General features: G+C 49.0%; 1 protein-coding gene across 1 annotated transcript in view; it reads right to left on the bottom strand.

The window, feature by feature from the left end:
- The window catches only part of VPS16 (VPS16 core subunit of CORVET and HOPS complexes), a 44,752-nt gene that overhangs the window by 4,187 nt on the left and 24,456 nt on the right, over positions 1 to 16,109 (bottom strand). The window contains exons 14-22 of the mRNA XM_082236397.1: positions 15,529 to 15,564; positions 14,861 to 14,969; positions 12,532 to 12,666; positions 8,769 to 8,877; positions 7,411 to 7,508; positions 5,901 to 6,008; positions 5,267 to 5,344; positions 2,626 to 2,795; positions 282 to 378 (exon numbers count right to left, since the gene is read on the bottom strand). Of these exons, the coding sequence (XP_082092523.1) occupies positions 282 to 378; positions 2,626 to 2,795; positions 5,267 to 5,344; positions 5,901 to 6,008; positions 7,411 to 7,508; positions 8,769 to 8,877; positions 12,532 to 12,666; positions 14,861 to 14,969; positions 15,529 to 15,564 (940 nt within the window). The remainder of the gene's footprint in view (positions 1 to 281; positions 379 to 2,625; positions 2,796 to 5,266; positions 5,345 to 5,900; positions 6,009 to 7,410; positions 7,509 to 8,768; positions 8,878 to 12,531; positions 12,667 to 14,860; positions 14,970 to 15,528; positions 15,565 to 16,109) is intronic.

Here is a 16,109-nt window from a genome sequence, read left to right as displayed (position 1 = left end):
TTATTGTTGTACATTGTTTTAATTGTCTGTTTTCCTTCTGTGACTGTACCCCCAAGTGCGTTTTATAAGCTGGCCTCCGACCGTAATAAATTACCTATCACTAAGATTAATCAGAGTCCAATCCTTCCTTTGCTTTGGGAATGCCACATTTGTCTAGCACAACCTCCAGCGATGCAGAAATCTCAAATAAGCACCCCCAAGGCTGATGCCCAGGAAATCACTGAACAAGGCCGGGCTCCAAGCCTGGACAGTCTCCTGCCCCCTCCAACGTCCTTCCTTACCAAGTATCCAATGGGGGACTTCTTGGACTTAGAGAACTTCTCCAGCTCTTCCCAGTCTCCTTGCTCAGCCAAGGCACTGATCTTCAGCCACCAGAACCTAACAGTGCAAGAAGGGGACAGCGTCACAAGTGCCATGCTGGCCAGACCAAGAAAAGTGTGTCTATATTTGGGGGAGGGTGGTTCTCAAGGATCTGAGAAACGTTGGACCTCCAGTCTGTGGGATGTGATACATAAGTAGCAGTCAAGTACAACATTCCTTGTTTTCCTAGAGTGGACATGCAAGGGGATGTTTGGTCCAGCTAGTCGGAACTTCCTGTTTCCTCCTGGGCTGGAGCATCCTTCCTTTTGCATGTCACTAGGCGTGGCTATCCAGGAACAAAGGGCACGTTTTAACCTGTACAGTGGTGGCCCGCAAGACGAACGCCTCGCGAGACGAAAAACTTGCAAGACGAAAGGTTTTTTCGTTTTCGGCTTGCTTCGCAAAACGAAGCTTGCCCCCGCACCCCGGACCTCTTTTGAAGCAAGGGGCGGCGGGGAGAAGATCGCTTCTCCCCGTTGCCAGCCCCGCAATCTCCGGGGACAGAGGTCCGGGGTCCGGGGAGAGAGGGGAAGGCGCGCGCACGCCTTCCCCTCTGTCCCCTCTTTTGAAGCAAGGGGCGGCAACGGGGAGAAGCGATTCTCCCCGCTGCCCCTTCCCTTGCTTTAAAACAGGTCCCCTCTGTCCCCGGACGGTCTCCATAGGAACGCATTGATTGATTTTCAATGCATTCCTATGGGAAACCGTGCTTCGCAAGACGAAAAACTCGCAAGAAGAAAAAACTTGCGGAATGAATTAATTTCGTCTTGCGAGGCACCACTGTATTTTAAATTGGTTGTTTTCCCCCCCTATTATATTCTTACAGTAATTTTACTGGTGTTAGCCGCTCTGAGCCCGGCTCTGGCCAGGGAGGGCGGGGTATAAATAACAGTTATTATTATTTATTATAATGCACTATGCTCCCCCCAGGCAAGGAGGAGGCGTGACCAGCATTCAAGGGCCCATCCCAGCCAGGCTAAAACACTCCGGGGGGGGGGGCGCAAGGGACGTGGCCTGGAGAGAGTGCCCTGGGGGAAGGCCGGTTCCCCAAATCCCTGCCCCAGATTATGGGGCTAGGCTGTACGGTGGAGGAGTGGGGAACTGGGCCGAGGGTATTTGGGGTGCTTTCTCCACTCAACTATCCCATGTGACTCTTGATCATCATAATATAATAATAATAATTTATTATTTATACCCCGCCCATCTGGCTGAGTTTCCCCAGCCACTCTGGGAGGCTTCCATTAAATATTAAAAACCTCCCTAAACAGGGCTGCCTTCAGATGTATTTTAAAGAGAAGATAGCTGCTTATTTCCTTCACATCTTAAGGGAGGGTGTTCCACAGGGTGGGTGCCACTACCGAGAAGGCCCTCTGTCTGGTTCCCTGTAACTTCACTTCTCGCAGCGAGGGAACCGCCAGAAGGCCCTCAGCACTGGACCTCAGTGTCCGGGCTGAACGATCGGGGTGGAGACGCTCCTTCAGGTATAGAGGATCAAGGCAGTTTAGGGCTTTAAAGGTCAACACCAACACTTTGAATTGTGCTCGGAAACGTACTGGGAGCCAATGCAGATCTCTCAGGACTGGTGTTATGTGGTCCCGGTGGCCACTCCCAGTCACCCGTCTAGCTGCCGCATTCTGGATTAATTGCAGTTTCTGGGTCACCTTCAAAGGTAGCCCCACATAGAGCGCATTGCAGTAGTCCAAGCGGGAGATAACCAGAGCATGCACCACTCTGGCAAGACAGTCTGCAGGCAGGTAGGGTCTCAGCCTGCATACCAGATGCAGCTGATAAACAGCTGCCCTGGACACAGATTTGACCTGTGCCTCCATGGACAGCTGTGAGTCCAAAATGACTCCCAGGCTGCGCACCTGGTCCTTCAGGGGCACAGTTACCCCATTCAGGACCAGGGAATCCTCCACACCTGCCCGCCCCCTGTCTCCCAAAAACAGTACTTCTGTCTTGTCAGGATTCAACCTCAATCTGTTAGCCGCCAGCCATCCTCCAACCACCTCCAGACACTCACATAGGACCTTCACTGCCTTCACTGGTTCTGATTTGAAAGAGAGGTAGAGCTGGGTATCATCCGCATATTGATGGACACCCAGCCCAAACCCCCTGATGATCTCTCCCTGCAGCTTCATATAGATGTTAAAAAGCATGGGAGAGAGGACGGAACCCTGAGGCACCCCACAAGTGAGAGCCCAGGGGTCTGAACATTGGGGCAGGGGATCCTCGCTCCCTCCCTGCCACTCCCCACACTGCCCCAACCGTTTGTCGGGGATCTTGAAGTCGCGGTAGAACTGCTCCGCTCGCTTGTGGTTCCCCTCTAGGATGAGGTTGTAGACGGTGTCATGGAGGGACTCATCCAGGTAGGGCTTGTCAAAGTCGGCCTGGAGACGCCGCTGACTGCGGAGGAGCTTGATCTGGTCTTCGGTGGCCTGGAAAGGGAAGGCGAGGAGAGAGAGGGAGACTTAGAGGACGCTGCAGGCGGACAGACAAAGGGACCCCCTGGCCTTTTTCAGTGTGGGGGCTGCGTTCCCTTCAGGGGCGACAGGAGAGAGCCAGCAGTCAAACATACGAAGCAAGTGGAATTACCGTATTTTTCGCTCTGTATGACGCACTTTTTCCACTCCAAAAATTAAGAGGAAATGTGTGTGCGTCCTATGGAGCAAATGCAGGCCCCTTGGCTTCAGCGATAGCAACGCGAAGCCTCCGAAGGGCAGAGGGAGCGCTCCCTCCGCGCTCCGGAGGCTTCGCGTTGCTTTCGCTGAAGCCTGGAGAGCAAGAGGGGTCGGTGCGCACCGACCCCTCTCGTTCTCCAGGCTTCAGGGATGGCCGCCTGAAGCCTTTGGAGCGCAGCAGGAACTCGCGCTGCGCTCCATAGGCTTTGGGTTCCTTTTGCTGAAGCCGGGAGAGCAAGACTCTCCTGGCTTCAGCAGAGAGGAAGAGCTACGCGGCGCCCCTTCAGTGAAGCGGGAGGAGAAATGGCAGGGGCTCTGTTTCTCCTGCCGCTTCGCTGAAGGGCCACTGAGCAGAGAGGGGGAGATTTTTTTTTCTTGTTCTCCCCCTCTAAAACAAGGTGCGTCCTATGGTCGGGTGCGTCCTATAGAGCGAAAAATACAGTAACTCTATTAGGATCTTGAGTGCCAAGCCTAAGGAGCACAGCAATTCATCTCTGGTGGGTCTTGTCCCTCTTGTCCCATCACTCTTGTCCCCACAAAGCAGTTGCTGAGACTGAAGGTCCCCAGTTCCCCAGGGTGTTTTCCAAACAATATGAGACGATGCCTGCATGCAGTCAACCTCTCCTCCGCCCTTTTCATTCATTTCATTCCCACACTTGGGTCTCCAGCTGTTTTTGGACTACAACTCCCATGATCAGTGGTCAGGGATGCTGGGAACTGTAGTCCAAAAAGAGTTGGGAGACCCAAGTGCAGGAAACCCTGGTTTAGAGAAGGGGACATTTGTGAATTGTGCATGGCATGGAGGAAGCGCAAAGAGAAAAGCTTTTCTCCCTCTGCCTTGACATGAAGCTGAGTGCTGGAAGATTCAGGATGGATAAAAGAAAGTATTTATTCATGCAGTGCCACAGGAGGCAGGGTGGCCACTGAGTCAGGTAGCTTTAAAAGAGGACTGGACAAATTCAGGGAAAAGAAGAGGAAAAGCCTTTGACTGTGTCGACCACAGCAAACTATGGCAAGCTCTTAAAGAAATGGGAGTGCCTGATCACCTCATCTGTCTCCTGAGAAATCTCTATGTGGGACAAGCAGCTACAGTTAGAACTGGATATGGAACAACTGATTGGTTCAAAATTGGGAAAGGAGTACGGCAAGGCTATATATTGTCTCCCTGCTTATTTAACTCATATGCAGAATTCATCATGCGAAAGGCTGGGCTGGATGAATCCCAAGCCGGAATTAAGATTGCTGGAAGAAATATCAACAACCTCAGATATGCAGATGACACAACCTTGATGGCAGAAAGGGAGGAGGAATTAAAGAACCTTTTAATGAGGGTGAAAGAGGAGAGCGCAAAATATGGTCTGAAGCTCAACATCAAAAAAACTAATGGCCACTGGTCCCACGACCTCCTGGCAAATAGAAGGGGAAGAAATGGAGGCAGTGAGAGATTTTACTTTCTTGGGCTCCAGGATCACTGCAGATCTCACGAAATTAAAAGACGCCTGCTTCTTGGGAGAAAAGCAATGACAAATCTAGATATCATCTTAAAAAGCAGAGACATCACCTTGCCAACAAAGGTCCGTATAGTTAAAGCTATGGTTTTCCCAGTAGTGATGTATGGAAGTGAGAGCTGGACCATCAAGAAGGCTGATTGCCGAAGAATTGATGCTTTTGAATTCTGGTGCTGGAGGAGACTCTTGAGAGTCCCATGGACTGCAAGAAGATCAAACCTCTCCATTCTGAAGGAAATCAACCCTGAGTGCTCACTGGAAGGACAGATCCTGAAGCTGAGGCTCCAAGACTTTGGCCACCTCGTGAGAAGAGAAGACTCCCTGGAAAAGACCCTGATGTTGGGAAAGATGGAGGGCACAAGGAGAAGGGGACAACAGAGGATGAGATGGTTGTACAGTGTTCTCGAAGCTACCAGCATGAGTTTGCCCAAACTGCAGGAGGCAGTGGAAGACAGGAGTACCAGGTGTGCTCTGGTCCAGGGGGGCACGAAGAGTCGGACACGACTAAACGACTGAACAACAACAACAACAATTGATGGCTACTTGTCAGGATGGTTGTGCTTGAGTTCTTGTGCTCTCATCCTGCTAGCTGGTTTCCCACAGGCAGTCTGGTCAGCCCCTATGAAAACTGGATGGCGGACTGGACATGGGCCACTGGCTTGACCCAGCAGCTTCTTCTGATGGTCATGACACACAAGAGATGCTTCTTCACGCACTCACCTTGGCCGCAAACTCGTTCTTGGCTTTGTAGTACTCATCCACTGCGTTCTGCAAACTGGCCACCCGCCCGTCAATCTGCTGTGGAAGAAAAAAGAACCCCTTGCGCGTTTTAATACAGGCAAAGAAAAATGGCTAGGGACAATAATGGAACCTGTTGCTTCCTTGATGGGGATTGGACCTGTATGAATAATCTGCCTTTTCCCTGCAGTCTCAGAGCTCTGGAGACTGAAAGATTTATGTAGGACAGTTCTGCGCAGAGAAACGAGTCCTGCGACCCGAGTTAACTGCGTGCAAGTTTCCTTAACTGGCACACATTTCCCCATTTGATTCTTTTTCACATGGGCAACCTCTGGCTTAAATTCAACACCAACCTCCCTCCCCGAATCCCACTCCGCCCGTTGCTCACAGCAGATTTATTATGGGCCAGAAAGTTGGAACGCATGGGGCAGTGTTTTTGGCTTCCATAACGAAAGCCGAAAGGTTCTCGGGTTGCACATTTCTGCACAGTTTACTGAGCCCACCAGGCTTGCGCCACACAAACATGGAGCAGACACGGCCGCAACCTCCTAAGTCTAGATTTGCCATCCTCCCTGGACACCCTTTTCTCCTTGCCAGTCTCCAGGGAGCTCCTTACCTTATCGCTGGCATAGCTGGCACGCACGTGGAAGTTGCCCAACTCCTGGTGGTCGTCGTCTTGGTTGTACAGGTCTTTGAGCGTATCTAGCTCTTGGTATTTGCAGAACTGGGGACGCGCAAGCCAAGGGTTAAATTTCTATTTATTAAAGTCCTATACCAGCCTTCATCCAAGGGTCACAGGGCGGTTTACAATACAGTGGTACCTCGGGTTTTCCAAATTCTGACTGTGAAAAGTTAGAGTGCTGCTGAAATTTGCGACCTTACAAAAATTGGCTTTTACGGTATCGCTGCTGAAACATATGGTAAAACGGAACGGGCGTGAGTGCCTGCAGAATTTTGAGGGAGCGGCTGATATTTGGGTATTGTCTTTTTTTTCTCTCCCGAATTTTAAAGGTGTGGTATATATTTGGGTGTGGCTTATATTCTGGCCACTGCGGTACCACAACACATACAAAACCATGTAGAAGGATCAAATTGAGAAACTAAAACACACAATTTATAAAATTATTATTTTTTTAAACCGCTGGACTTCTCTTCTTCCTTCCCAGCTGTTCCAACACTGTCTCTCTTATCGTTGTCACGACTTACTGTTACAATTTTCACTCATCAATTATCATCGTCATCAACAATTTACACCCCAATTTTCATTATGAAAATGTATACGTGGGTCGAGATTTGTAAACTGCCTTGCCATTGAAGTCTCAAGTTGTCCGGCAAGGATGAGAAAAAACACTACAATATTAAAACGTCAGACTCTCTGAAAATCAAAGTAGCTCTGGATGTTTTCCCCCTGCTATCATCATCCTCAGCATTAAAACGACCCATAATATTTTTATTATAAACGGCCTTGGTCCAGTATATCTGAAGGAGCGTCTCCACCCCCATCGTTCTACCCGGACACTGAGGTCCAGCACCGAGGGCCTTCTGGCGGTTCCCTCATTGCGAGAAGCCAAGTTACAGGGAACCAGGCAGAGGGCCTGCTTGGTAGTGGCACCCGCCCTGTGGAACGCCCTCCCACCAGATGTCAAAGAGAACAACAACTACCAGGCTTTTAGAAGACATCTGAAGGCAGCCCTGTTCAGGGAAGCTTTTAATGTTTGATGTGTTATAGTATTTTAATATTCTTTTGGAAGCCGCCCAGAGTGGCTTGGGAACCCCAGCCAGATGGGCCGAGTATAAATAATAAATTATTATTATTATTAACCTCTTCCTAGATCTGCAACCCGACAGGGGTGGCCAGCATATCCGGCCCCTCACAGGCTTCTTCCGGCCCTCACGTTTAAATGCAGAGCCTGGGGACTGAATCCTGCACTGTCAATTCCTGCAAATTCTGTGCTTTGCCCCTGACCTGCGGCACCGATTCTTCACGGCTTCCAGACCTCTCCCTTTCCTTAGTCTTGCAGGAGGGCCTGAGACGTGTTTCGCAGCCGAATTCAGCCCTCCAGGTACACCTGCAAATGCATCCACATGCCACCGCCCCCTGCAACAGGTGTGCCTCCAAACCTCACCTGGCGATAGAGGCTCAAAGCCACCGGCTGGTTCTGCAGAGTCATGAAGAAGGCACCGCGGTTCAGCTCGTTCTTCAGGTGCAAGACGACCGTGTAAACTGGGAATGAAGAAGAGAGAGGCTGGTTAGATGGATAGCAATGAGCCCTGAAGCAAAGACCGTCTTGAGCAATATTATACCCAATTCACAGAACTTAACCAAGGGTCTCTCTGCGCATGCCAACAGCTTCTAGGAGCCACAGGTGCAGGATGAGGACCAAAGATGGACAAACCTTTGAAGGTCACCTGGAAATTAATCCAGAATACGGCAGCTAGACTGGTGACTGGGAGTGGCCGCCGAGACCATATAACACTGGTCCTGAAAGACCTACATTGGCTCCCAGTACATTTCCAAGGACAATTTGTTGGTGCTGACCTTTAAAGCCCTTTAAAGCCCAGTATACCTGAAGGAGGGTCTCCACCCCCATTGTTCAGCCTGGACACTGAGGTCCAGCTCCAAGGGCCTTTTGGCAATTCCCTCACTACAAGAAACGAGGTTACAGGGAACCAGGCAGAGGGCCTTCTCAGTAGTGGCACCCGCCCTGTGGAACGCCCTCCCACCAGATGTCAAGGAAATAAACAACTATCTGACTTTTAGAAGACATCTGAAGGCCGCCCTGTTTAGGGAAGTTTTAAATGTTTGATGTTTTAATGTGTTTTTAATATTCTGTTGGGAGCTGCTCAGAGTGGCTGGGGAGGTCCGGCCAGATGGGCGGAGGTATAATATGTTGTTGTTGTTGTTGTTGTTGTTGTTGTTGTTGTTGCTGCTGTTATTGTTAATTAGCCTGGAAGAAGCACAAAGTGTCCCCTGCCACAGGTACAGTGGTACCTCAGGTTACAGATGCTTCAGGTTACAGACTCCGCTAACCCAGAAATAGTACCCCAGGTTAAGAACTTTACTGCAGGATGAGAACAGAATTCGCATGGCGGCAGCAGGAGGCCCCATTAGCTAAAGTGGTACCTCAGGTTAAGAACAGTGTCAGGTTAATAATGGACCACCAGAATGAATTAAGTTCTTAACCCAAGGTACTACTACTACTACTAATAATAATAATAAAATTAATTTATACCCCGCCCTCCCCAGCGAAGACCAGGCTCAGGGCGGCTAACAACCGATATAAAAACCAATTGATTGAAATACAACTTAAAAACAAGATTAAAACACAACATTAAAACATTAAAATACAGCCTCATTTCAATGGAAACTCAAATCAAAAACTTTTTGGGGGATGAAAACATCAGGTGCAGGGGTGCCACTGTACTGCCCCTCGCGGGGAGGCAGGGAGGCAGGCAAGACAGGGAAAGTGCGTCTCCGCTTTACCCAAGTCGGTGTCTCCGCTCTCGATGGCCTTGCTAAGCGCCAGCTGGCTGCTCTTCATCTTCAGCAGCAGAGGAACCTGCTTCCCAGACCGGGGCTCGTATTCCAGCAGCTGCAAGCAAACACAATGGCATTGCGGGTCAACGGGCGTTGCACTGCATTGCAATATTATTTCATAGACTTCGTAGAATCACAGAATCGTAGGAAGGGACCCCCAGAGTCAATCTAGTCCAGCCCCGGAGAATGCAGGAATCTCAGCTAAAGGCAACTAACATTTAGGGGACCAGAATGGCTACTAGCAGTTGCAAAAGGCAGGAATGGCATGGAGGCAGCCAGCCCCACCTGCCAGTGTGCCGTGGAGGTTATAGTATCGGACTAGGACCCGGGAGAGAGCTGGGTTCGAATCCTCACTCAGCCATGAAGTTCACTGGGTGGCCGTGAGCCTCTCAGCCTAACTGACCTCACAGGGAACAGGACTTGATTTTCCATGCATGTGTAAAGCTAAGGCGAAGGAATGCATCTATATAACAAGCCTGTAAGTATATGAGGAGAGCCCGCGGGATCAGGCCAATGGCCCACCTAGCCCACAATCCTATTCTCACAGGGGCTGAACAGTTTTCTGTGGGAAACCAGCAAGCAGGATCTGAGCACAAGAGCAACTCTCACAAAAGCAATGCGGCAGCCAGACTGGTGACTGGGAGCGGCTGCTGAGACCACATAACACCGGTTCTGAGAGATCTGCATTGGCTCCCAGTACGTTTCCGAGCACAATTAAAAGTGTTGGTGCTGACCTTTAAAGTCGGAAATGGCCTGGGCCCTGTATGCTTGAAGGAGCGTCTCCACCCCCATCGTCTAGCCAGGACACTGAGGTCCGCCTCCGAGGGCCTTCTGGCGGTTCCCCTCTCTGTGAGAAGTGAGGTTACAGGGAACCAGGCAGAGGGCCTTCTCGGTAGTGGCGCCCGCCCTGTGGAACGCCCTCCCATCAGATGTCAAGGAAATAAGCACCTATCCTATTTTTAAAAGACAGGGAAGACAAAGTTGCAGGGAACCAGGCAGAGGGCCTTCTCAGTAGTGGCACCCGTCCTGTGGAATGCTCTCCCATCAGGTGTCAAGGAGATAAATAACTACAGTGGTACCTCGGGTTACAGATGTTTCAGGTTACAGACTCCGCTAACCCAGAAATAGTACCTCAAGTTAAGAACTTTGCCCCAGGATGAGAACAGAAATCGTGTGGCAGCAGTGGGAGGCCCCATTAACTAAAGTGGTTAAGAACAGTTTCAGGTTAAGAACGGACCTCCAGAATGAATTAAGTTCTTAACCCGAGGTAACACTGTATTTTAGAAGACATCTGAAGGCAGCCCTGTTTAGTAAAAATTTTAATGTCTGATCTTTTGTCGTGTTTTTAATATTCGGTTGGGAGTCGCCAAGAGTGGCTGGGGAAACCCAGCCAGATGGGCGGAGTATAAATAATAAATTATTTTTATTATTATATATCCCTTCCTGCCGTTTCCAGAAACCGGTATTAGGCAGACAACAGCCAAGGTGCCGAACAGCCGCCTAATCAATAGGCCCACGGACTCCACTTTTGTGGGTTCCTCGGGGGCGTCTGTCATTCTGAACAGGGAAAACTGTCTTGAACATGTTACAGGGAGGTAGCCGTGTTTGTCTGCCGTAGTTGAAATTTTCTGAGAATCCTCCGGAAAAACAATCTCTCAAAGGACCTGTTGATGGCATTTTACCATTGTACTGTGGAGAGTGTATTAACTTATGGCCTGTGCGTGTGGTTTGGGAGCTGAAGGGCAGGGAGAAAACAATGCTGTCCAGGGTTGTAAAGACTGCGGAGAGAATAATTGGGTGCACTCTCGCATCTTGGATCAAATCTATGCTTCCAGGTGCCATAAGAAAGCTGCAGAGATAGTGCAGGATAGTGTGCACCCCGGAAATGATCTCTTTCAGCTTCTGCCTTCTGGACGAAGGTCCAGGGTTATAAAGACTAGGACTAGCCGCCTGAGAAACAGTTTCTACCCAAATGCAATTCTGGTTTTAAATGCAGTATAAGGAGTCTCTATGGGAGTATATTGTATTCAATTATGGGGTATCAGAGTTTTTAGGGGCTAGCCAGCCTGGGATAGTTGGGATAGCTGCCTTTCCCACAAACACACCCTGCTGAAACCACACCGTGAAGAAGTGTGCATGCACACGAAAGCTTATACCAAGCACAAACTTAGTTGGTCTCTAAGGTGCTACTAAGGACACAGGTGGTGCTGTGGTCTAAATCACTGAGCCCCTTGGTCTTGCCGATCAGAAGGTCGGCGGTTCGAATCCCCGCAACGGAGTGAACTCCCGTTGCTCGGTCCCTGCTCCTGCCACCTAGCAGTTTGAAAGCATGTCAAAGTGCAAATAGATAAACAGGTACAACTCCGGTGGGAAGGTAAAGGGTGTTTCCGTGCGCTGCTCTGGTTCGCCAGAAGCAGCTTAGTCATGCTGGCCACATGACCTGGAAGCTGTACGCCAGCTCCCTCAGCCAATAAAGCGAGATGAGCGCTGCAACCCCAGAGTCGGTCACAACTGGACCTAATGGTCAGGGGTCCTTTTACTTTTACGGGACCATCAAGGGCCATCTAGTCCAACCCCCTGCGATGCAGGAACTTTTTGCATTTACCTTTTTATCGAACAATGACAATAAAGATCCTCGTATCGTAAAATTAAAAAATTCCTTCCAGTAGCACCTTAGAGACCAACTAAGTTTGTTATTGGTATGAGCTTTCGTGTGCATGCACGCTTCTTCAGATACCACTATGATGTCTGGAACATCACAGTGGTGTAGCTGTTGGGAGAGACCCAAGATGCTGAGATTCCTGTCTTGCGGGGGGATGGAACTAGATTACTCGCCGGGGGTCCCTACCACCTGTACGATTCTGTGAATGCCAAGAGTCAGCACCCAGAGCAGATCTTACAAATCCAACACTGGCCTCTCACTCGGCTCCTATCCCACAATGCACCACGGTTTACCAAGGTGTAGCTGAGCCTCAGTGCTGCAAGGAAAGGAGGGTTACCCTTATGCTATTCATATAATCAGTCATCAGTTATCAATATATTCACATATGCACACATATAATCAGGGCTTACCATGATTTTTATAATCCATTTGAATAAAAAAAAAGCCTTTTGCCTAGGCTAACTGCAAAACTGCTTGAAACCGCAAGTCAGAAACCGACCTATCCCCCAGTGCATTTTACACCCTAGAGAAAGGGGAAGCCATAAATCAGATGACGCTGGTACAAAACTCTCCCTCAGCTCCAGACTAATTCTGTACCCAAAACAGGAAGGGCTGACCACAATACTCCCTACATGAACAGATGCACAGGGGAGTTAGCGCCAGGAGATCCCCTCCTCTTTTCCCTGTTCCATCCACTAGGGAAAAGGTCAGACGGTACAGACAAGAAAGCAGAAATTGGGAGTGAACTCTGTGCACGGCCAGGAGCATGGCAGAAAGCGCGCTAATTGGTTATTTTTCGCTGCCGTTCATGATTGTCTCATGATCTGTGATGCGCACAGGTATTTACCCTCAGAACTTGAATGCTTCGGGGTCTTTTGGAAAGGATTCCAACTGGGTCCATTATTGCTCAGCAATAAACCTCACCTTCATTTTCTCCAAGTTGCTGCATCTGTCTATCCTTTATTTCATTTTAAGTGGGTGCCATTTAAATTTTTACTTGCTTCATCAGGACTCACCCAACCTCAGCCAGCCCACCTGCTCTCGTACCTTAATGGCCAGCTCTGCCCGGCCGCATTCGTACGCCCGGGCAGCGATCTCTGAGTACGAGATGCCTGGGGTATCGCCCAGTTTCTGGTTGATGGCCTGAGCTACCTCCTCATCAGATTTGTCTTTCTGCTGTACCTGGGAATTCAGAAAACACACAGTGCATTATTATTATCATTATTATTATTATTATTGTGAAGGATGGGCTATAACAACGCTAGAAACAGTTTTAAGCAACATGCAGTCTCAGAAATAAGGGGGAAATATACATCCCAAGTGTCAGAAGTCTGGAAAAAGAGCTGCGTCTTCAGTAGTCTCCAAATGTTGCAGAGTGAAAGTTGTCGAGAAAACGGCCTGGGGGTGAGCATGCAATTCCCCAGAACTCTGAGCATCCTCCAGTATGCGCAGCTCTGGAGAAATAAAAAAATTCCTTCCAGTAGCACCTTGAAGACCAACTAAGTTAGTTCTTGGTATGAGCTTTCGTGTACATGCACACTTCTTCAGATACACTGAAACAGAAGTTGCCAGATCCTTCTATATAGTGAGAAGGTGGGGAGGGGTATTACTCAGAAGGCTGGTGGGAATGGGAGATTGGCAGATAGCTGAGATGAGCCTGTTGACGACTCTTAACGACTGCAATAGGTCTTACAGGAAAAGGCAAGGGGTGAGAAGGTGAGAAATGGCTTAGTCATGTGTAATGGGATAAGAATCCAATGTCTCTGTTCAAACCAGGTCTCTCCATGGTTTTAAGTTTGGTAACGAGTTGCAATTCAGCAGCTTCTCTTTCCAGTCTATTTCTGAAATTCCTTTGTAGTAAAACAGCTACGTTGAGATCTTGTATAGAATGTCCTGGGAGACTGAAGTGTTCTCCTACTGGTTTCTCTATTTTGTGATTCTTGATGTCAGATTTATGTCCGTTTATTCTTTGGCGTATCTACAAGCTCTGGAGAAGGCATGCTCCCCGCTTCTCTAGTGCGCTCAGTGACATAAACCAGCTGGTATATGCACACTAATCTTCAAGCAAAACAGCAAGAAGAGCGAGACATCGTAGGTGATGATGATGATTTATACCCCGCTCATCTGGCTGGGTTTCCCCAGCCACTCTGGGCAGCTTCCAACAGAATATTAAAATACAATAACCTATTAAACATTTGAAGCTTCCCTGAACAGGGCTGCCTTCAGATGTCTTCTAAAAGTCTGGTAGTTGTTTTTCTCTTTGACATCTGGCGGGAGGGCGTTCCACAGGGTGTTCCGGTTTTCGAACGTTTTTCGGAAGCCGAACGTCCGATGCGGCTGTCGGCTATTGTTTCCGGGGCACCTGCACCAATCAGAAGCTGCACCTTGGTTTTCGAACATTTCGGAAGTCAAATGGACTTCCGGAACGGATTAAGTTTGGTGCTTTTGTTTTTGCTATTTATTTTGCGTTTTTGTTTTTGAGGCTTTTTCGGTTCATTTGTTTTTGTGACTGTGTGGAACCCAGTTCAGCTACTGATTGATTGATTGTGTGACTGCGGAAATGGATAAAAGCCCCCCATCAATGACCATCATCAGTGCAGGTAAGAAAAAAATATAATTTTAATTTTTATCATCTACAATGCTGTCTTATTTATTTTATAGTACAGTACATTGATTATTGCTTTCATTTTATGGATCAATGGTCTCGATAGATAGGAAAATTCATGTTAAATTGCTGTTTTAGGGGTTGTTTTTAAAAGTCTGGAACAGATTAATCCGTTTTGCATTACTTTTTATGGGAAAGCACACCTTGGTATTGGAACGCTTCGGTTTTGGATCGAACTTCCGGAACGGATTAGGTTTAAAAACCAAGGTATACCACTGTACAGTCACACCTTGGTTCTCAAACGGAATCCATTCCAGAATTCCGTTCGACTTCCGAAAACATTCGGAAACCAAGGCACGGCTTCCGATTGGCTGCAGGAGCTTCCTGCACTCAATCGAAAGCTGCGTTGGACGTTTGGCTTCCAAAAAAGTTTGCAAACTGGAAAACACTCACTTCCGGGTTTGCGGCATTCAGGAGCCAAAACATTCGAGTCGCAAGGCGTTCAAGAACCAAGGTACGACTGTATGTGGAAATTCTTCAGTTTGGTTTTATATTTTTGTGTTTACTATTGGTGGCTACTTTTGTGATGTTGTAGTGATGTATTTTTTCATGATGGGTTCTGCCTTGAGCATGGCTTGAACTGTGGAAAGGCAGCATACAGATAAAATTATGCAGGTTTGTATGTATGTGAGACATTGCTGGAAGATTTCAGGCAGATGATGGCAGCGGAGGGAACACAGTGATCTGGATTTACGGGTGAAACGTTCTTACCTTGTAGCAGGCCCAGTGCGCCAAGATGCGGCTAATCCCTTGGAACTCGGAGAGACGCAGGTACTCGCAGATCTTGATAGCGATGGGGTAAAGTCTACGCAGAACCAGCCTTAGGGTGCAAAAGACAGGAGAATTAGTCACACCTCTGTATTCCTTATGGAGGAGAGTTCTGTCCATGAGCCAGAATAAAGCCTCCATCGACAGGAGTAGTATACCTTTGGCCCTAAGATATTCTCCATGTTTGACCGCTAAGGGAAGCAGCTCTTGCCTATCACACCCTGATTTTGGGCAGGGAACACCTTTTCCCATTATTCCCAAACTGCCCTGGGAGACTTTCTGGTTGAAGGAACTGAGCAAAAAACAAACAAACCCACCCCACTTTGGAATAAGCAACAACCAGCTTGGCAAACAGCAGGACTTGAACCCAGATCTACGGCTAGATTTTCCATGCACTGGATCGCAGACGCCTCCCTTGCTCTTCGGCTCCATCTCGGACCCACACACCCAGAATCATGTCCACAGCTCCGTTTTTGGTCTGTTGGCCTAACTTGTGTTGTTTTATTTGGGTCAAAGAGAAGCATCCTAGAATCTTCCTCCTCTCCCACCTAGCTTTCCCTCCCAAACAGCCCAAGAGATGCAGCTCAGCTGAGCAAGGAAGCGGTCTTTACCTGTCCAGCAAAACTTCCGTGGTGACCTGTGTGTATCTGCAGCAGCCGTCAAGGAAAAAGCCCTTGTGCACGTGCTAACCGCGACGAAATTTGCCGCTTGGAATCACAGAATTGTAGGATTGTAAAGGACCATCAGGGACACGGGTGGCGCTGTGGGTTAAACCACAGAGCCTCTTGGGTTTGCCGATCAGAAGGTTGGCGGTTCGAATCTCACGACGGGGTGAGTGTGCCTGCTACTCGGTCCCTGCTCCTGCCAACCTAGCAGTTCGAAAGCACATCAAAGTGCAAGTACCGTATTTTTCGCCCTATAGGATGCACTTTTTCCCCTCCAAAAATGAAGGGAAAATGTGTGTGCGTCCTATGGGGCGAATGCAGGCTTTCGCTGAAGCCTGGAGTGCGAGAGGGGTCGGTGTGCACGGACCCCTCTTGCTCTCCAGGCTTCAGGAAGCTATCCGCAAGCCTTGGGAGCTCCGCGGGAGTTCCCGTCGGGCTCCCAAGGCTTGCAGATAGCAGCCTGCATCCCGAAGCCTGGGGCGCGCTGCACAGCGCACCCCGGGCTTCGTGCAGGTATCGGGCAGCCC

Source organism: Podarcis vaucheri (genome assembly GCF_965113315.1).
Source record: "Podarcis vaucheri genome assembly, chromosome: 9".
In the NCBI taxonomy this organism is placed as follows: domain Eukaryota; kingdom Metazoa; phylum Chordata; class Lepidosauria; order Squamata; family Lacertidae; genus Podarcis; species Podarcis vaucheri.
The sequence above is the reverse complement of the archived record's forward strand: the minus strand, read 5'-3'. Positions and strand labels throughout refer to the sequence as shown.